This window comes from Aethalodelphis obliquidens, unplaced genomic scaffold (assembly GCF_003676395.1).
Source record: "Aethalodelphis obliquidens isolate GAN/ISIS:26980383/991018 unplaced genomic scaffold, ASM367639v1 scaffold10, whole genome shotgun sequence".
In the NCBI taxonomy this organism is placed as follows: Eukaryota; Metazoa; Chordata; class Mammalia; order Artiodactyla; family Delphinidae; genus Aethalodelphis; species Aethalodelphis obliquidens.
Window position 1 is genome coordinate 1,376,697 of NW_020837954.1, and position 19,236 is coordinate 1,395,932.

Consider the following 19,236-nt stretch of genomic DNA (forward strand, 5'->3'; position numbering starts at 1 on the left):
AAAATATCGCTGCAGTCTATGTCTGAGAATGTTTTGCCTAGTTCTCTTCCAGGAGTTTTATGGTGTCATGTCTTATTTAAGTCTTTAAGCCATTTTGAATTTATTTTTGTGTATGGTGTGAAGAGCTGAGTCTTAATAAAGAGGCAGAAGCATGCCCTGGAGTCAAGACTGGGAAGGATATTCTAGGCCAAAGAAATGGCTGTGCGAAGGCAGGAGGCATGGGGAATGGGATATTTGTAACTACAACCATACAACTTATATTACACAAAGAATTTTTGAGACAAAACAGCTTTTGTACGCCGAGAAGTATGCCCTGCATCCAGCAAAACTGAAGTCTCAGCCAGGAAAACATTCACAACAGCCAGGTGAGGAATGCCACAACCTAAACTGTTCAGATTTAGGAAATGACCCGGCCCGTGCCCTCGCTGCTTCCTGTGAGGTCTTTCTTCCCCAACGACCTGGGGCGGCTCCAAGGCCACCTCATACCCGTTTCTACCTCCCTAGCTCACCATAGCCCCTAGGCTGGGAACAAAGGCGGACCAACCAATTGCTACTCGGTGGGATTTGGGGGAAAAGGCAAGGTCTAACCGCAGGTCAGGCGCCCCAAACAGGGCGTGGCGGTTGCCCTTGGCATGCTGCAACCTCCCCGGTAGTTGAAGCACCCTTGTTACCACGCTCGCTGCAGGCGAGGCTGGGGTCTGCTCCCCGCTCATTGGTCCGCAGAGAAGCACCTCTGAGGAACCCCTGTTGCCCAGGCGAGGACGAGAGCCCATTGGTCGGGACACCTCACAATGCCCCCCCCGCCCCCCACCCCCCACCCCCGCGCGTGCAGGGTTCTTCCCATTGGTTCGCTGCCTGCCTCGGGAGCCCCCTGTGGCCTCCAACCAGGCAGCCTACTTGGCGCCCTGCAGCCAGTGCCCCCAAGCTGACCCTGCTCCCCATTGGCTGCTTTGGGGGCCGCCGCCATCTAATGAGGAGGGAGGCGCAGAGTACCAGAGCACGCGCTCCCTGCGGCGGGATCTAGCCCTGCAGCCTCGGGACCGGGCAGGGGCCGAAGCTGTGCAAAGGCCGAGAGACCGGCTTCTCTACGGAGGACACCCGTTCTCCCTCCGGACCTGGTCTGGGTCGCAACTCGGGCTTCCCGTCGCGGAGCTGTGCATCTCCAAGTCTGCAACCCAAGCCGCGAGGCTCCAGTAAGTACGAAGCACCCACGCAGCGTGCGAACCAGCTCAGGGCGCACGGAGAGAGTGTCCCTGCTCCTGTGTATCCAGTGTGCGTCTCCATTTACTTATCCCCTTAATCGTTTATCCACCCATCGTTTATCGGTTCGTTTATTTGGCATTCTGGGTGCACTTGCTGCGCTGCTTGTCCACATCCTTCTCTCCGACGGGTGTTGGGAAATCCTGTGCCCTGAAGAATTCGGACTGAGATCCGAACGGAAGAGTGGTGTAGACGAGGGTGCAACCCCGGAGCGACCATGTTCTACTATCCCAGCGTGCTTCAGCGCCACACCGGCTGCTTCGCCACCATCTGGTAAGGGAGGGCTGAGCCAGGGTGGGCGCACCGGGAGGGGCGCCCAGGGATCCCAGCCTGAGGGCTTCTCCTCCATTCTCACTCCTCGTCCTTCTTCCAGGCTGGCGGCAACGCGCGGCACCCGGTTGGTGAAGCGTGAATACCTGAAGGTGAACGTGGTGAAGACCTGGTAAGGCCCAGAAAAGGAAAGAGGGGCCTGGGGCCATTGTGGGTTAGGGGATGGATTACGCTGGGCTGTGGGGCTGGTCTTTGGCGCAGCGGTGATCAGGGTGCATCGTTCCCCCAGCGAGGAAATCCTCAATTACGTGCTGGTACGAGTCCAGCCCCCGCTGCCAGGCCTGCCGCGGCCCCGCTTCTCCCTTTATCTCTCAGCCCAGCTCCAGATCGGCGTCATTCGGGTCTACTCTCAACAATGCCAGTACCTTGTAGGTAAGGCTAGAAGGCTCTGAGGTGGGGCAGAGCTGAGCGGTCCTCCCATGGGCTGGCACCCTATCTTGTCCTCCCTGCCCTCAGAGGACATCCAGCACATCCTGGAGCGCCTGCACCGGGCCCAGCTGCGGATCCGCATTGATATGGTGGAGACTGAACTGTGAGTGTGTCCCTGGGACTGGGACCACCCAGTCTTTGGAAGGGAACCTCCCTGCTTGGCCTCAGTCCTTGACAGCCCCCATTCTCCCTCAGACCCAGCCTGCTGCTGCCTAATCACCTGGTCAGGATGGAGGCTCTGGAAGATGCTCCAGACCCCTTTTTTGGGATGATGTCTGTGGAGCCCATACTGCCCAGTCCCTTCAAAATCCCTCAGGTAGGTCTCATTCCCCCTGGACACCTCAGACCGATGAGTTGCCAGTCTGACACTTGGGTGGGGGTGGGATGGGAGCCTGCTCCAGCTCTGCCCCACAGAAGTCATTGCAGTGCAATTGCCATGGTGGACCCATCCAGACAAGTCTGCTGCACTTACCTATTCAGGACCAACCTAGAGGCAGCTCTCGTCTCCACACCATTCCAAGAGCCAAGCCCGCAATCCACGCCCTCAGTGTCCCTCGGCACTGGGTTTCCCATGTCCTTGTCCATCCATTCCTAACACCCCTACAGCTTAGACAGTGTTACTTCCTTCCTTCAAAGACATCTCTAGGTCTTCCCTGGTGGCGCAGTGGTTGAGAGTCCACCTGCCGGTGCAGGGGACACGGGTTTGTGCCCCGGTCCGGGAAGATCCCACATGCCACAGAGCGGCTGGGCCCGTGAGCCATGGCCGCTGAGCCTGCGCGTCCGGAGCCTGTGCTCCGCAGCGGGAGAGGCCACGGCAGTGAGAGGCCCGCGTACAGCAAAAAAAAAAAAAAAGGAACCTCCAGTGGCTCCCCACTGCCAACAGAATACTAGCATTTAAGGTTCTCCATACCCTGGTCTAGAGGTAGCCATCCCTAGACATCTCTCAGCACATCTCCTGGGCATCTTTGGCTCCCAAACCCCAGCCTGGCCCCTATGCCCCAAAGATGCCACATTTACTTCTTTACTTTTGCTGTTTCCCTAGGCCATAATGGTCACCCCCCATTCTCTTACAGACATCGCTCAATTTCTACACTTTTCTATCAAGTCTTTATACGACTCCCGGCCAGAACCAAATGTTCTAGAACTCAGCACATCACTAAGGCCTTGTTTATCCTTTGTGTTGACTCTTTAATTTATTTTGTTTTTCAAAACAAACAGCTTTTATTGAAGTGTAGATGATTTACAGTGTTGTGCTAGTTTCAGGTGTACAGCATCCTTTGGCTGGCTCTTGCTGGGGTCGTATACAAACTCGTCTCCCCACTAGACCATATATAGTCCTTAAGATCGAGAATCTTTTCTGTTCCCACTGTCCCCAACACTTGACATAAGGCTGCAGTACTTCTTTCCCAGACAAATGAACACAGTCTAGATGATTGGGTGGGGGCGGGAACGGGAGGAAAGGAAACCGGATGGTGAGTGGGTTCACTGCATGCTGCTGTCAGTGCCACAGAATTAGGCATAAAGGGCTACCACTGTCCAGTCCATTGTCTGAATAAGGTTGTGAAAGTGGGGAAGCAGGGCGCTGAAGCTGAACCCTATCTTTTGTCCTCAATCCCTCCCCAAAGATTCAACACCTCCTAGAGGCTGTGACCCCAGAGAGAGTTCTTGAAGAGATCCCTCCTGAAGTTCCTATAGAGCCAGGTGAGCAGAGAGAGCCTTCTCTTTGGTGAGAGATAGAGGAACGTCTAAGAGCTGAAGAAATCACTGTCTTTGAGCTTCTTTCAGGAGCGAGGCCCTGTGAGGGGCACTGTATGTGTATAATGTCGTTACTGCTCACAAGAGTCCTATGAGATCAGAATTATTATCCCCAGTTTACAGATGAGGAAAGTGAAGCCCATAGCAGTTAAGTGATGTGTCCTGGGCCAGCTTGCCAGTGACTGGCCGGGGCCTGACTAGAACCCAGGTGGACTTGACTCCAGAGTCCATGCTTTTGCCTTACCACATGGGTGGGGGGACTTGGAAAGGAACACCTGGCTGGTGTGACTTCCCTCCTCTCCAGAAAGGATTCTGGTCACTGCACCGTCTCCCGAGGCCATCACGCTCCTGGAGGTGGAGCCCATACGTATGCTAAAGATTGAGGTGAGCTGACCCCCTGCACATGGAGCCTGAGGCCCGAGTCCTGCTTCTGCTGGCCCAGCCCCCCTGCATCTGCTTCCTTCTGCCCCCAGAGTCCTGCCTTCTCCACTTCCGTTTCCCCACCACTGCCCCCAGCGCCGGAGCACCCACGGGCTTTCTCGGTCTGGCCCAGCCCTGTGGCATGTCTCTCAGACAGAAATGGAATTGAGTCCCCTCACCTTGGTTCTCCCTCTCCTGACAGGGTGAACGGGACCTCCCAGAGATCAGCCGCCGAGACTTGGACCTGCTGATCGCAGAGGAGGAGGAAGCCATCTTGTTAGAGGAACGTCGGCTAGGCAGGTCCATGTGGCCGCGTAGGGCCCGCCCGATGCTGGATGGTCAGGCCTCCGGCACGGGCAGTCTGGGCTGGGCAGCGTTCCCATCTCTTCTGTGTTCTGAGCCCTGATCTTCTCTTCACAGAGTACGAAGAGGAGCTCCGGGCCCCAGAGAGGGAGGTCACAATCCCCCCGCCCTCACCTCTAGCTCTTCCAGAGTAAGGGCAGGAACCCCTGGGCCAGGTAGGGGTCATTGCTGGGAGGGTATCTTCATTCTCTTGCCCATTTCCCCTCAGGGTGGAGGAGGCTGCAGAGCCACTTCCGCTGAAGCCACCAGCCTGGGAGCCTGAGGCCCTACTTCCTGGTGAGTACCCCGGGGGTCCCTGTACAGCTGCTGCAGACAGTGGCCCTGTATTCTAACTTGCTGAAGGGAGGACTCTAGCATCTCGCCTGGGTGGCTTTGAGGACAAAGGGTGTGGGGCAGAGCTGGGACCTCGAGTGTTTTTGCAGAGGTAACCCCCCCGCTGGAGCTGCGTCTGCCAGCCCCACCCAGCCCAGAGGTGAGTAATGCTCCTCCAAGCCGCCTCCTTTTCGCCCTCCTCTGCCAGAACTGCTCACCCACTTTCAGTTTCCCCAAGCCAAAGGCCACTGCTAGCTTCCACAGGCCTTTGAGCAAATTAGTAAAAGGTGCCCCGTCCACACCCCATTTTATCGGGATGGGCATCTCATACAGGGTGGGAGCTGCACCCTCTCCCAGGGCACCGCTAGGGATGGCAGGTTGGGGCATGTCTGCAGTCCACGAGGACCACAGGGAAAGGAGTAACGGGTAGCCTTGCTCCCACCTCCCCTCCCCCCTCAGCGGAGGAGGCCCCCAGTCTCCCCACCTCCCAGGGTCCCACCTGCCCGCCGCCGCCGCTTATTATTCTGGGACCGGGAGACCCAGATACCCCGGAAAGAATTCCTGGAACAAATGCAAACCAGAGCCCACTGCCGGGAGTGTGTGAGTACAGCCCAGGCTCTGGAGGGATGGAGGGAAGCAGGTGCACATTGGGTCTCTTAAACTCCCGGGGTGGGGGGGGGGGCATGAGAACAGCCCCCAAAGTGCACATGCTGGGGGTTTGCCCACATACCACTTCATTACCCCATCTAGCACATCCGAGGGCATCAGTTGAAAGTCCTTTTAGCAACGAGCAGAGAATGAGCCTGAAAGAGCTAGAAGGCCAGAGGCCCTGGAACAAGGCACTGCAGGTGGGTAAGGAGCAGTGGCTCCTTCCTAACCAGCCTTCTGGCCTTTCCTACCACACAGCCAATGGTGCAGCCTCCTGAGAGGATGATCACGAGCCCTGCAGAGCTGTTCCGAACCCCGACTCACTGTGAGGAATGGTGGGAGCTGGTGTGTGGGATCCTCTGAACCCCTGTCCCTCACTCCTGGTGTTCCTCACGCCTCAAACCCTCTCCCTGCTGCCCCGTCGTCAGCTGGCCGGCTACCCCAAGAACTGCTGGCTTTCTGGACCCACTGTGCCCAGCCACTCCCACTAGCACTCAGGAGAAGGCCACCCCTGGCGCCTGAGGAAGAGGAAGCTGAGAGGGAGGCGGCAGCTGAGGAGGAAAGGAGAAAGGCTGAAACTCCAAGCGATATCGAGGTAACGGCACCCTCACTCCTTCCTGCTTTGCCTGAGCTCCAACAGCCTGCTTTTCTCTGCCCACTTGAGCCATGGGCACCAGGTCCCAGCCAGGCTGGTTCAGGGCTAGACCTGCTTCACCCCTGCCCCCGGTGCTTCTGTGATGGCTTGGGGTCTTAGTTCTCCTTCTCTCATCTCCAGGTCCTGAGGGAGGCCCTGGAGCCCAGTGTGCCCCTCATGCTGCCTTCAGGTAAGTATCTGGAAAAGGGACGGTGGAGACCACCACCCTGACCACTGTCCCAGGAAACTGGTGCTCCAACTGCTGACAGTTCTCGTCAGCGCACTTAACATAAGGAAGCACAGACTGAGTCTCTCCAGTCCCCTCCCCCCACCCCCTGGGTACTTTTAACAAGTCACTGCCAGCTCTGGCACCCAGGTGGCCCCCAAATCCCAACTGCTCAGATGCAGACAAGCCCACTCAGGACCTTCCCCTCCCCGACAGAGATCTCCCTAGAAGCGGCTGAGGAGGAGAAGGCCCGCATCAGCCTCGTGCCCCCGGAAGAACGGTGGTAAGCGGCAGCCCCAGCTAGGATGGCTGTACCCCTCGTCACTGTCACCGCTGCCACCTTCCCTGCTCCACCCAACTCCCGTGTTCTCCTAGGGTCTGGGCTGAGGAGCCAGAAGCCCCTGCATTGCCCGTGGTGCCTGAGCTCCCTGAGGTGCCTGTGGAGATGCCTGTGGAGCTGCCCCCAGAGCCTGAGCCGCTCTCGCTGGAGGCTGTGCACAGGTACCAGGAAGGGCATGCCTCCGTGGGTGGCCTGGGCTGCAGCCTCAGCTCACAGTTCTTGACCCCCACAGGGCAGTGGCACGGGAGCTGCAGGCCAAGAGGGAGCCTGACTTCAGCAGCCTGGTGCCACCTCTCAGTCCCCGTAAGGTGGCCGCCCGGGTCTTCTACCTGCTCCTGGGTGAGCGAGGAATGTGTGTGCCTGTGTGGGGGGTGGGGAGTGGACACACAGGCCAGCGGTTGCTGTAGGGACCCTCTCCTCCCCTCTTGACCAGTGCTTGCTGCACAGCAGATCCTTTGTGTGAAACAAGAGGAGCCATATGGGCGCCTCCTGATCCAGCCAGGGCCCCGATTCCACTGCGGTTAGAGCCAATTTACAAAGCTGCCAGGGAACCAGCTATGGTAAACGGTGTCCTGCCTCACTTCTGAACACGGGTCTCTATCCTTCCTGCTCCCAGCGCTACTGTTCAAGAAGAAAATAAACTGCCTTTATTACAGGATGGTGTCATGACTCCGTTTGTATTGTCCCAGCACGACAGACCCAGCCCTAGCAGACACCCCGGTAAGACAGCAAGTAGGGCTGAGACTCCAAGTGGGTATGAGGCCCAGGCCCAGAATCTTTGGTAAGGCGTGAGCTGCAACTGGGCAGAGAGCTGGTCTCAGGTGTGGGCAGGCTCTGTTCTCTCTGGCCCAGCTGCAGCCCGCAGTCTAGGTGAGGCCCAGGATGGCCTGGAGCTCCTGGGCCTTGTTGCCAGGCAGGGAGCCCAGTGCTGAACGGAAGCTGTCAGCGTGCTGTTTGGCCAAGAACGTGAGCAGCAGCAGCAGCGACGCCTTGGTGTCTGGGTGGAGAGTGAAGAGGGAGGAGTCTGGGGAGGGCTGGCCCCCACCCCTAGCTGCCCCAGGCCCCCTGAGCCCTGCTGCTCCCCACCTCCCCCCAGCCCTGCCCACAACTGCCACCGTCACCTGGTGGGACCTTGTTCTCGGCCAGGATGAGGCTGCAAATGCGCAGGAGCTCTGGAGCCACATCTACAACCTGTGGGGAAAGAAGGGCTGACTTGGGCAGAAGCACCCCTGGGCCCCAGCGCTGGGGTGGGTGGTAGGAGCCCCGAAGAGGCAGTCTCCCACCTGGGCTGTTAATCAGCATTGCTCAAACAACCGTGAACCATGAGAAGAACCCTGAAACAGGGTGGTAGCAATGTGTTCCGTTTGATTTTCGGAGAGCATGAGACTATGACCAAAGGTATTTGAAATCACGGCCTAAAGACCAAAAGAAGCCCAGACACTCAGGAGCTCCACCCACAGAGTAGTCTGCGAAGATGCAAGACAAAGGTGATGGACACAAGAGCACTGGGACAAGCGTTCCCAAAGCTAGCCACTTGCTGCAGACAAATCTCATTCAGAAAGCAGAGCTGCTCTGACTGGAAAGGATGGTGGGGGGGCCCAAAGGGCCCGGGCTCCATGGAGCACAGTCTCAAAGAGCCTGCTCTAGGAAATCAGCCTAGGAAAGCTGCGACTTCTGGCTCAGACCAGAGGGTGGAAATGAAACCTCCCTGAGGAAAAATGCTACGCGGTGAGAGGAAGCCCCTCCTCCCCCCTTAAAGGCCTTGGCTGCCAATCCTTGCACAGCAACAGGAAAGCTGAACAGAGCAGCTTAAACTGATGCCAACCCTGCCCGTCAATGAGACTGGAGCATCAAGCCCCCTCTAAGGTCCCCAGCATCGCGGTTACCTGGTCTGGGCTGCTCTGGTACAGGAAGCTGAAGAGGTGCCCTAAGGTGACCCACTCCTCCAAATCCTCCTTCAGTGGCAGGGCGTGCAGCAGGGCAGCCAGCACCTGGACACACAGAAGACTCTGGCCTCCTGCCCTGCACCCTCCTCAGCTCCCTGGCCCTGCCTGACGCCCCCACCCCTCACCTGGGGCTCTGGTTTCCTCGTGGGACTGGCCATCAGCAGGCGGGCGAGTGCCCCACAGATGTTGTCATGGACACGATCATGGCGCTCCCTCGCCAGGAGGGGCAGCAGGAGCCCCAGCAGCTTGGGGAAGTGTCTGGTCCACAGTCAAGGAACAGGCACACGGGAAGACTGCGCCCATCCTGAACCCCAGGGACACCCTCCCAACCCCATCTGGGCCCCCTCCTGCAAGCCGAGGATACTCCTGGGCAGGGCGACCCCCGTGCTCCGCCAGCACGCCCAGCCCAAAGACGGCATTGCTCCGCACCTCGGGGTCCGCCTCCCGGGCAGTGCTCAACAGCACGGGGAGCAGCCGGGACACAAACTGGGCTGAGGCGGCACCCAGGCCCTGAATGGACTCTGCCAGCGTCCCCACCGCAAAGGACTTCTCTGCCACTGTGCAGCCCTGTTTCTGGTGGGGTGAGGAGTGCGAGTCAGCCTGGGACTGGGACCAAGTGGGGAACTGAGCACAGGGGGCACAGGCGGAACGGGGCTCGAAGCCAGAGGACAGAGCACTCACCGTCTTGCACAGCAATAATGGCAGGAAGCCGGCAAAGAAGGGGGCAAAGGCATCTCCCCCGGCCGCAGCGGCCAGGGCGGGGATGGCCTCGCCAGCATGCTCCAGCAACATGGCGTCGTATTCAGCCTGCAGGGCCAGGTCAGAGACTGGGGGCGCCTCCCACCGCACTCCTCCACGGCTGCAGGTGGTCTCCCTGAGGGCTGCCCTTGGTTGACGGGACTGGCCCCTTCCAGGCTGGGTTTGTTTGCAGCCCAGCTTTCCCTCCTGGTCCTCCTACTCCCACTATCAATCCAAGCCTGCCCCGAATCCCCACCCCCAGGAAGCCTTCCTTGAACACCCACTGCCTTAGCGGGAGTTGGGTTGGTTGTTCCGAGCCACTACCAATCTTTTAGCAAGCCCCGTACCCCCAGGCCAAGCCAAGCACACTGTCCACCCCGCCCCATGGAGACCAACTGGGCTGCCTGGTCCCAGTTTGCACCCGTAGCTCTTACCTGGTCCTCATCCTCCTCCTGGTCGGCGTCCTGACAAGCTGTCTGCAGGAAGAGGGCGCTCAGCTCAGTCTGGGCTCTCCTGCCCCTTCTCCCTTCCGTGGGTGGAAGGAGGGGGAAGCTGGACTGGTAGCCTCCGGCTAGCCCCACCCAAGGCTGGGCCACCTCCTCACCCTGCAGCCCGCCGGCCCCTCACCTTCCTCTGCAGCACACCCTTGAGCGCGTGGCAGATCTCAGCAAGCCGCCCAGGGGGCTGCAACGCCAAGCTCCCAGAGCCACGCAACACCGCCGTCAGGGCCGCCAGCACGGCCATCACCACCTGGCGCTCCCGCTCCCCGTTTACTGCCCGCACGTAGGATGGCACCACCCGGGCCAGGGCGGCCTGCAGAGCTGGGGACACGATTGGCTGCAGCCTTGGTCAGCCCCTGCGCCCTCCCCACCCACCCCCTGCTTCCAGAGGCCCCAGCCGGGCGCCGGCCTCGCCTTCTCACCAGCAGTGTTGGGTTCCGAGGGGCAGCTCTGACAGGCTTTGTGCAGCGCACAGCAAAACTGACCCAGGGCCTCATGGGCTGCCTTCCGCACGCTCAGGTGAGGGCACTGCGGCACGAGGAGGGGCAGGACGTGTGTGCTGCATGCAGGACCGTCACAGCTCCCAGCCCCCAGACCCCACCCACCCCACTCACCTCCAGCAGTGTGAACACTTCTTCAAAGACAGTCTCCATGTAGGGAAGGAAGGCCACACTGTGGACAGACACACCGCCATGGGGAAGGGGCTCCCAGGAGAGGTTCCCTGTGCCAAGGAGAGGCCGATGCTCACCTGGCGTTCACAGAGATCTCCCCCAGTGCAGCACAGGCGTCTTCCTTCTCATCGAAAAAGGCGTTTTCCACGCTGTACCTAGAGTAAGATGGGGAGGCAGCAGCAATCAGGCGCCAGTAGAAGCAGAGCTGGCCCTGGGCCCTTGTCCAAGCCAGGATCCCCCAGACCAGAACGGCAGCCTCCGCACCCTGAGACCTCTGAGTCCTCCTCCTCTTCTGAGTCCTCCTCCACAAACTCCTCCTCTTCCTCCCCGCCGTGCTCGTCGTCAAACAGAAGGAAGGTGCTGCTTCCAGTGCACTGAGGCTGGAATGGGGAGGCACAGCAGGGACTTTGGCTCAGCTGGGCCCAGGAGAGATCCCATCCCAGGCCTGGCCGTCCCCACCTGGCCCAGCCCACCCTGTCTGCTCACCACAATGCCCTGGGTGGAACGCAATGACAACAGCATGAGTGTGGTGATTCGTGGCAGGTGGGGAGCGAGGCTCTCACCCATCAGCCCCGATAAGGCTGCAAACAGGCTGTACCTGGCGGAGACAGACGGAAGCTGTATAGTCCTACCTGCTGTAGCCAGACAGGATGGGGGAGCCCGGGGAACCCAGGGTCCAGAACAAGAGGACTGGAGTCTGGGTGGGGTCGGGGTGAGGGCTCACTCACGTGCAGCGCCGCAAGTCAGGGTCGTCTACCTGGTCACACAAGCCCAGCCCCAGCTGGCAGCATTCCTCAGCCAGGGGCCTCATGGGCTCCCCTACTGCTCGCACCAGTACCCCAAGTGTCTCTGCAGAGGCAAGGGCTCGGTTAGCACCAGGATGAGGCACTAGGCCAGAGGTGTGCAGGGCCAAGGCCTGAGGGACCAGAGATAGCTGGGCGGGGGGGTGGGGGGGATCCAGAAATCCCTTCTACTCCTGGGTAAGGTGCGAGCGCAGCTGCCCCGGGGCGATCTCGTGAACGACAGGTGAGCATCTGCCCTTCCCCAGCACTGGGAAGCCGGCCTAGGAGTGCCTCGCTCACCCAGGCTCTGGATCCGCACAGGCTGAAGGTCCTCATGGCCTGTCAACAGGAATTCCCGCAGGTGCTCCATGATGGTGGGGAAGTAGGGCAGTATGGAGGCCTGGGCAGCCGTGGCTACGGCACGGAAGGGCAGAATCAGAGCTGGAGAGTGAGCAGGGACCACCTGCCGCAGGCACCCGGAGTGAACCCATGCTCCCACCTCCTGCCTCCGACTCACCAATGGCCCCCAGGGCGCTCACAGCCAGCTCCTTGGCCCGGGAGCTGCTGGGGTTTCTCAGAGGCTGCAACATATACTCCATGAGCTCCGTAAGGTAGTGCTGCACTTCAGGCCCTGTGGGAAAGGGCACCCCTCTACCAACCAACCCAGGTCTCCTACCTGCCTCCAGGCCGACCCTCCCTGTGGCCCTGCCACATCCCTCTCCCCACCACGGGCAGTGGTTCGGGGAGCTGCACCTCCTGCCCCCTTCAGCCAAAGTGACAGCCCCATCCCCTCCCTCACACCCGCAAAGGGCATCGCCACCTAGGTTCTCCACGAAGTTCTCCAGGGCATAGCAGGCCTTGGCTAGGTGACGTGTGCACCCAGGAGGCACGGACTTCAGGTAGGCGAGGAGCAGTGGCATCACCTCCCCGGAATAGCTGCGAATGTGGGGCTGGGGGAAGGAGAAAGACGGCCTGAGTCAGCTCAACTGCAAGGCACGCACCTAAGTACTGATGGCAGCAGGGATGCCTGAGGGATGGGGCTGAGGGGAAGCTGGTCTCTGGGACAGGTGGGGACTCTGAAACAGTGGCTGCCCACATCGGCCTTGCTGACCTGTAGGTTCTCTGAGAACTGGCCCAGGGCAAAGAGCGCAGCATTGCGCACAACCTGTGACGGATCCTCCAGGCTCCTGCACACGATCTGTAGCAGTGGGGACAGCAGTCTGGATGGGGCGGGACAAGAGGGTGGAGTCTGAGGGGCAGGACCTGAGATCCCTGGGCTGAGCCATTCTGCTGTTTCCCCTGGGAAAACCAAGGCTTTTTGTCACCAGATGGTGAGCACCACCCGCTGACCCTGACAGCTGGGGTATCTTCCAAACCAGAACACTTGAATGTGGGAGCAGACACTATTGATGACTAGGCTCAAAGGACAAGCGGAGACCACGACTGCCGTGGGCAGTGTGGTCCTCCTCCCCATGGCCCACCCTAACTCCGAGACAGGGGAACAAATACCTCTGCCTGATGTGGTCCCCGGCTCCATCAGAGAGCACTGCCAGCACGAGGAGCCCAGCCTTGCGCTGGTATGGGCTCTGGCTCCGCAAAGCCTCTTCCAGCATGGGCATCTAGGGGAGCAGATGGCACTCTCCTGAAACCCCAGCACGAGCCTGCCTGTTCCTGCGGCAATAGGCCTTCCACACCTACCAGGGCCCAAACATCCTCAAGCTCGGGAGACTAGGCAAACCCAGGAGTAGGAGCACTGCAAGGACAAAGCCACACTTACCAGCAGGGGACAGAGCTTCTCAGGGGGCAAATAGAGTGCCAGCATGTCCACGACCTGGAAAAGGACAGGTAGACTTTGCTGGACTCCATCTCTGCCCCCCAACCTCCCCCAACGACCTAACACCCCTGCCCCCGGCCCCTGTCCCACATCCCACCTGAATGGCAAAGTGCTTGGGCGTCTCCCCCACCAGTCCAACATCCAGCTCTTCCTCCTCTGAATCCTGATCCTCAGGATCCAGCTGACCCAGGGTGGGCTCGGCAGCCATGATGGGGAAAAGGGTGTGCAGCAAGGGTGGTAGGAGGCGATTCTTCAGTAACGCCTTAAAAGGGAGAATGGAATGGTGTCCCTGAGAATCTGTTCCCAAGACGGACTCACATTAGAAATTCCAGCCTTCCAGGCCACAGGGGGTCCAGGCGGAGATTCCCAATCTCCCAGCCAAGAGCTGGGCTGAGTCCAGACCCAGCCTGGAACATCTTAGCTATGGTACTTTACATAACCCCAGATAGACAGAAAGCTCCAAGAGTGAGATGAAAAAGAAGATAGAGATGGGGTGATGTGTGTCAGAAGGCACTCACCTTGCTCTTGACTTTGACCAAGAAAGTGAGACAGCAGAGAATACGCACACGTATTGCATCACCTAGGGCCACGTTTCTAGCCACCTGCCCAGAGACCAACTCGAATCAGAAACGGGCAAGGAAACTCCCAGGAGAACAAGCAGCAGGGACAGTGCCGACCCCAGGCTCACCTCCAGGCAGAATGTGAGGACCTCTGAGAGGTGGGAGGTGATGATGGGCAACTCTGACTCCAGCAATTCATCCAGGGCCTCCAAGGCCTCACAGGCCTTTGCCTGCCAGACAGAGAAGTCTCGGGGTTACTATGCTCTTCTTCAGTGGACCAGGCTGAATGCTCCTGCACCCTCCTTCCAACAGAGCCCCTACCCGAATGTCCTCACCTCGTCTACAGGGATCAGAGTCTGCACAGCCACGATGAGCTTGGGCACCAACATTCGCACGAGAGGCTGGAGGACACAAGATGAGCTAAATCACAGAAAGCACGATGTAGCCTTATCTCCAGCCCCAGAAGCTAGCAGCTTCCTCGAAGCCCGCACATAGGAGGAGCCTAGGCACAGCCACCCACAGGATCCCCTCTCAACTGTTAGGCAGGACAAAAAGCAGAGAAAGAATCTTAAGTAGCTCTGCATCCCGCAAGAGTGAGGAAACGAAAGCCCGAGGGTAGGGGGCCAGGGAAGGTGAAGGCCCACATCTCACCACATCATCAGTGCCAAGGTAAGGGGCCATGGTGGTCAGAGTGCGCAGGGAATAGAAGAGGAGCCCAGGAGAGCCCACATCACCAAGGGTCTCATTCAGAAGCCGAAGAAGCTCCCGGTGGTGGGGTCGGAAGGCCTCAGGCCGGGAGGTCACCACCACACTTAGCAGCAAAAGCCCCATCTGCCCAGGAAGAGGGGTTGAGAGGGAAAAGCTTACATGGTCTATCCAGCCTCTGGGTCCCTTCCTCCCACCAACCATGTGATAGTACCTCTCTCTCGGGGACATGGAGGCTGCGGATACTGTGCTGAAGAAGCTGCATGAGCTGAGGCCAGGCCTCCAGACCTTCTTTTCGAAAAACGGTAGCTGAGAGCTGGGCCAGGCTAAGACTCACAGAATGCCTGCAAACAGGAGAGATTCCCCACCCCCAATCACCCTCCAGTACCCTTCCCTGTACGCGATGGCCCTGCCTCCACGGAGTGGCCAGGAGAGAAACCTCCAGGTGTGCGCACAGGGCCTCTGCCAAGTTGGGACACAGAAAACGTCTCAGAGGGACACTAGCAGCACAGTAGGCGTGCAGTCTGGTGAGGGTGACCTCACTCATGCTGAATTTCAGTTCTGTTCTTCCGACTCGGCTTTGGCAGACCATCACAGCCCGCGCTCAAGAACTTTCGTCTTTAATACAGCTTGAGAGTCGTTCCTCCACCCCTGGTCTAAAACCTAAGTCCCTGCCCCCCAAAAGCCAGCCTGGAGCTGAAAAAGAAGGCAGAAACCCTGAGAAGCTCTCAGCCTAGAATCAGTTAGGGCCCTGAGAGGAGGCAGATAGGTACTTACTCCGTCTCTCTCTGAAGGACCGTCAGGATCAGAGATTTGATGCTAGAACACAGGTGGCAAGTATTTGGCACCCAAGAACCGCCTCAGCCCGGCCCGCCCCACCCCTGGCCCAACCCACCTCTCCCGTTGCTCGGCCGCCAGCCGTCGCCAGCCGGTGCTCAGTCGTCTGCGGGTCAGTACGGCCGCGAACTGGCGGATCTGGGACGAGGAAGCAGGCACGTGAGGGCCCGGGCAGGAAGGTGCTGACCGGGTCGCCGAGGGCAGGAGCTGGGGCTTGACATGTGGCGTACTATAGGAAACTCCGCAGGAAGCGGCAGGAACCTTACCTGAGGGTCGCCCGCTGAGGCCAGCAGTTCGCAGAGCGCGGGCAGGGAGGCGGGGTCCCTAAGAGCGGTCTGGAGTTGCTCGGTGGCCTGGGGAGAGCCTGGGGTCAGAGTTGAGCCGTTCCCGCAACGCCTCCGCTGGCCCTGGCCCGGTCCCACCGGCCCCATACCCGGCGGATGCGCTCGGTGTCCGGCAGCAGCAGCTCCCGGAGGATCTGTTCCAGGCCGGCGGGCTCCATGGCAGCAGGGGAGCCGCCGCTGCTGGGCCGGAGGTGGGGGAGGGGCAGCACGTGGAGGCCCCGAAACCCGCTTCCGGCGGAAAGGGCGTTGCTCCGCGCCCCTCCCGTCACCAGGGTGATTCAACTCGCTTCGCGCAGAGCTCGGGCTCCGCCACTTCCGTTGGGCGGAGCGCCGGCTGAGCCGCGGAAACAGGGCCCTGGTAATGAAGGTTCCGGTAGCCGACAGTTCCTCAGCTCCGTGAAGAATTCGAGTTCCGAGTTCCGTGCATTTCGCGGCCGACCCGCCTTCCTAGGGGACAGTGCCCTTAACGGCAGGGCACGAATTCCTATATCCAGACCAAACCCTCCAACTACAGGACCCTTTTTCTTAATAAATTTTATTTTGGTATTGTAAAAAGAAAAATCAGGACCAAAAAAAGGCAACTTAAAAAGTTCAAATATATACTCCTTATATAATAGAGGCTTATAATTTCCGGGACCTCTCTGGAGAAGGGAGGCCCAAAGGGCAAAGGGGAAGGCAACAAAACCATCACACAACTCAGTCACTCAATCAGAAGAGATGTTGGTAAGAGATCAGTAGGGCATGAAGAAAGGGAAAGAAGAGTGATAGTTTTGCCACCCAAAACTCAGTCCATCTTGAGGTTAACATAGATATAACGGATGAACTTTAGGGAAGAAAAAAAGGAGATGGTGCCCAGCATGAGGAAGAAGACATATCCAGTGAGTAAGGAGTAGCCAAAGAACTCTACTGTCTGTACCACCCCCGACATGTTGGAGCGCCGGGCATAGTAGAAAACTGAGTAGAAGAAGATGAAGAGGCCAGTGGAGCCAACACTCAGCACAGATCGCCACCACCAGCGGTAATCCTCCCCAGACAACTGGAAGTAGGTGAGTGCGATGGAGATGCAAGCCCCCACGCTCAGCAGGATGGCGAAGACGAAGAAGAGGATGCCGTACAAAGTGTACTGCTCCCGACCCCAGACTGTGGCAAAGATGTAGTACAGCTCCACAGAGATGGCACTGTGAAGAGAAGAGACGATACACAGCATTAAAGGGCTGTGCACTGCCAGCACAGTGGCCAGGCCAAACTCCAGCCACCACCCCTCCACGTTACTGGGCCACTGTGGAAAGTGGGCCCTCTCTACTCCCTGCACTGGAGTTCCTGGCTTGATGGGGATTCTTCCACCTATGATTGGCTGCTCTCATTTCAAGAACATCTTCTTTGGTAGGTTGAGAGCAGGGATCTTGTCTGGTCTATTTTCCACTGTATTTGTCTGGCACTAAAAGGTACTTGACAAATTGGATGAGTAATCAAATGGGTTTTAAGCCCCACGTGGTGTCGCCAAAGTCAGAAACTAGGAAGACAGTGAAAGGAGCAATGTCTCTGGAGAGCTTCACAAGTGAGACACCCTCATATTTGAACTGATTCAAGCTCAGTCCTGGTTGGAGAAAGGAGGAACCATTTAGTGATCTCTTAATGGTACAGCTGAACCAGGGATTATCAGCGACAATGGGTTACGGTACAGGGTGAGTACGGAAGGGGAAAGTTAAGGTCAGGATCCTGAGAGTGATGGCCATGGAATAAAGGGAGGATACCTGAAAGGCAGGAAGCCTCCAACAGTCATGTGGACGAGAGAAGACTTGTACCAGGGCTGGGGTGGGATTTCCCGAGCTATGTTCTTGGTGCGACAAGGTGCATCAAAGGGGCTAGCGTTGTTCTTCCCGAAGATACCTCCAATGACAGTGAGGGGAAAGCCCACCAGCAGCCAAACCGTCAGAAGCAGCAGGATGGTGGTGGCTGGCAGAGCCTGTGTTGAACCATTGGCCCAATGCACGGAGTTCACCACACTCCACGTCAGGAAGAAAGGCACTGCAGGGATGGTCCCCAGAGGGAGAGTTAGCACTAGGAGCTACATCCCTGGGAGCACCCAATCAGACTGGACCTAAAGGAGTGAGGAGTGAAACATCCCGCTCCCAGGCTGACTCCACCCTTTCATGTCTTGTTGTTCTTTGTTCCTTAGCTTACCAACACTCCCTCCCCTACCCATTATCATTAAGGATCTAGGCAAGCCCGTTACATTATGATCTAAGAGTGACACAAATCCACCTGCCTCCAAGGGCCTGTCCTGCTGTGGCACTGGTGATTCCTAGTATGAGACATTCCTTTGAATTAAGGCTCTGTTTTCAGAAAGCCCTGGTTCAAATGTAAATGTGGTAGAACAGAAATCAGATACTTAACAGTTGGAAACACAAGAGGTTCAGAATGCAAACTACTACTGCCTTTGAAAGGACAAGCTGGCTTGAAAGGCTAGAGTGGGGAGGCCCACTTTCAAAATTAAAAAAGCTTGGGGGGCTTCCCTGGTGGCGCAGTGGTTGAGAGTCCGCCTGCCAATGCAGGGGACACGGGTTCGTGCCCCGGTCCGGGAGGATCCCACATGCCGCGGAGCAGCTGGGCCCGTGAGCCATGGCCGCTGAGCCTGCGCGTCCGGAGCCTGTGCTCCGCAACGGGAGAGGCCACAGCAGTGAGAGGCCCGCGTACCGCAAAAAAAAAAACAAAAAACTTGGGGATGGACTTCCCTGGTGGTCCAGTGGTTAAGACACCGCGCCTCCAATGCAGGGGGCGCAGGTTCGATCCCTGATCAGGGAAGTGGGATCCCACATGCCGTGCAGCGTGGCCAAAAAAAAAAACTTGGGGGGAAAGAAAGGGAGTCTCAAAAGATAAATTCAAGAGTGTTATTTCAGTGTAATGGTTGAGAATACAGGCTCTAGAGTTTGACTGCCTAGGTCTGAAACCTGATTCTCTGCTTTTTAGGAGTACAATCTCAGGCAAGTTACCTAACCAGCCTGAAGTTCAATTTCCTCATCTGTAAAATGGGGACAATATTACCTACTTCATGAAGTCAGTGTGAGAATTAAATAAGATGAAGGCAGGTCAAGTGCTTATCACGTTGCCTAAAACATTTCAAGGGCTTAATATTTAACTATGCAAAAAAAAAAAGAAATGCACTTTTTGTCTTTTGAATGGTTTCCTTAGTGTTTCTTTTACCTATTTTCAGTCCCTTGAAAGCCCTACTCTGACTCTATCTCAGGTTCCATGATGTGTTCTAAGTTCCTAAACTGGCCCACCACGGAAAGGGCAGTCCTCACCAGAGAAGAGACTGGTGGTGAGAATGATGTTCCACACCCAACGCTCGCCTCCAATCTGCCGGTAGAAGTGGCTGGACACATAGCCAGAGATGCAGCAAGTCAGGGCATACAACAAGATGGCTGCTGAGTTAATAGCCCCGTGACGGTGCACGTTGAACATGCCCAGCAGCGCCATGACAATAATGCCTGCAGCATGGTAGTGGAAAGCCTGTGTTAGGTCTCACCTATCCCTCTTCTGGCAATCTCATAGAAATCAGCCAGCCCCCTTTCTCCCAGACCCAGGGCTTCCATCAAAAC

General features: G+C 58.0%; 3 protein-coding genes across 18 annotated transcripts in view; 1 reads left to right on the top strand and 2 right to left on the bottom strand.

Annotated features, from left to right (window-relative positions):
- REC8 (REC8 meiotic recombination protein) lies at positions 1-7,372 on the top strand. 3 transcript variants are annotated; one of them, XM_027110913.1, is made up of 19 exons: positions 1-1,193; positions 1,391-1,533; positions 1,634-1,702; positions 1,820-1,962; positions 2,047-2,122; positions 2,215-2,335; positions 3,645-3,720; positions 4,079-4,158; positions 4,397-4,490; positions 4,615-4,687; positions 4,766-4,833; positions 4,980-5,029; positions 5,329-5,469; positions 5,776-5,842; positions 5,946-6,112; positions 6,293-6,341; positions 6,594-6,660; positions 6,753-7,056; positions 7,151-7,372. In XM_027110913.1, the coding sequence occupies exons 2-19, from the start codon at positions 1,478-1,480 to the stop codon at positions 7,178-7,180; spliced, it is 1,731 nt and encodes a 576-aa protein (XP_026966714.1). In that variant the 5' UTR covers positions 1-1,193; positions 1,391-1,477; the 3' UTR covers positions 7,181-7,372. The 3 variants fall into 3 exon arrangements, with proteins under 3 accessions (XP_026966714.1, XP_026966716.1, XP_026966715.1); XM_027110915.1 differs by having other exon boundaries at positions 2-1,533; positions 4,397-4,532; positions 6,753-6,878; positions 6,950-7,056; XM_027110914.1 differs by having other exon boundaries at positions 3-1,533; positions 6,753-6,878; positions 6,950-7,056.
- Positions 7,345-16,332, bottom strand: IPO4 (importin 4). Of its 5 annotated transcripts, XM_027110897.1 has the most exons (30): positions 15,724-16,332; positions 15,557-15,643; positions 15,349-15,428; positions 15,231-15,272; positions 14,668-14,797; positions 14,400-14,579; positions 14,084-14,149; positions 13,877-13,978; positions 13,707-13,790; positions 13,286-13,450; positions 13,132-13,185; positions 12,864-12,973; positions 12,466-12,574; positions 12,175-12,304; positions 11,872-11,985; positions 11,655-11,768; positions 11,301-11,421; positions 11,059-11,170; positions 10,837-10,952; positions 10,650-10,727; positions 10,516-10,573; positions 10,324-10,429; positions 10,029-10,222; positions 9,836-9,877; positions 9,345-9,470; positions 9,028-9,236; positions 8,789-8,921; positions 8,604-8,708; positions 7,839-7,908; positions 7,345-7,714 (listed from the first exon to the last, which is right to left on the bottom strand). In XM_027110897.1, the coding sequence occupies exons 1-30, from the start codon at positions 15,790-15,792 to the stop codon at positions 7,584-7,586; spliced, it is 3,237 nt and encodes a 1,078-aa protein (XP_026966698.1). In that variant the 5' UTR covers positions 15,793-16,332; the 3' UTR covers positions 7,345-7,583. The 5 variants fall into 5 exon arrangements, 4 of the variants coding, with proteins under 4 accessions (XP_026966698.1, XP_026966699.1, XP_026966700.1 ...); XM_027110898.1 differs by lacking the exon at positions 15,231-15,272 and having other exon boundaries at positions 15,724-16,026; XM_027110899.1 differs by lacking the exon at positions 14,400-14,579 and having other exon boundaries at positions 15,724-16,026.
- Positions 16,152-19,236, bottom strand: part of TM9SF1 (transmembrane 9 superfamily member 1) — an 18,963-nt gene continuing 15,878 nt past the window's right edge. For 9 of the 10 annotated variants that reach the window (XM_027110902.1, XM_027110905.1, XM_027110904.1 and 6 more), the window contains 3 exons: positions 18,940-19,125; positions 17,389-17,662; positions 16,152-16,812 (listed from right to left, as the gene is read on the bottom strand). In XM_027110902.1, the coding sequence (XP_026966703.1) occupies positions 16,419-16,812; positions 17,389-17,662; positions 18,940-19,125 (854 nt within the window). In that variant the 3' untranslated portion in view covers positions 16,152-16,418. The remainder of the gene's footprint in view (positions 16,813-17,388; positions 17,663-18,939; positions 19,126-19,236) is intronic. The other variant, XM_027110903.1, reaches the window with a different exon arrangement.

What these genes read in the sequence shown, in the direction of transcription:
- IPO4 (XM_027110897.1), bottom strand. Translation starts at nt 15,792, where the DNA reads ATGGAGCCCGCCGGCCTGGAACAGATCCTCCGGGAGCTGCTGCTGCCG. An exon ending in ACACCGAGCGCATCCGCCGG is followed by an intron (nt 15,644 to 15,723) that starts GTATGGGGCCGG and finishes GGCTCTCCCCAG; the next exon opens with GCCACCGAGCAACTCCAGAC. An exon ending in AGAAGCTCTGTCCCCTGCTG is followed by an intron (nt 12,974 to 13,131) that starts GTAAGTGTGGCT and finishes CTGCTCCCCTAG; the next exon opens with ATGCCCATGCTGGAAGAGGC.
- REC8 (XM_027110915.1), top strand. Translation starts at nt 1,478, where the DNA reads ATGTTCTACTATCCCAGCGTGCTTCAGCGCCACACCGGCTGCTTCGCC. An exon ending in TACGTATGCTAAAGATTGAG is followed by an intron (nt 4,159 to 4,396) that starts GTGAGCTGACCC and finishes CTCTCCTGACAG; the next exon opens with GGTGAACGGGACCTCCCAGA. An exon ending in TCACCTCTAGCTCTTCCAGA is followed by an intron (nt 4,688 to 4,765) that starts GTAAGGGCAGGA and finishes ATTTCCCCTCAG; the next exon opens with GGTGGAGGAGGCTGCAGAGC.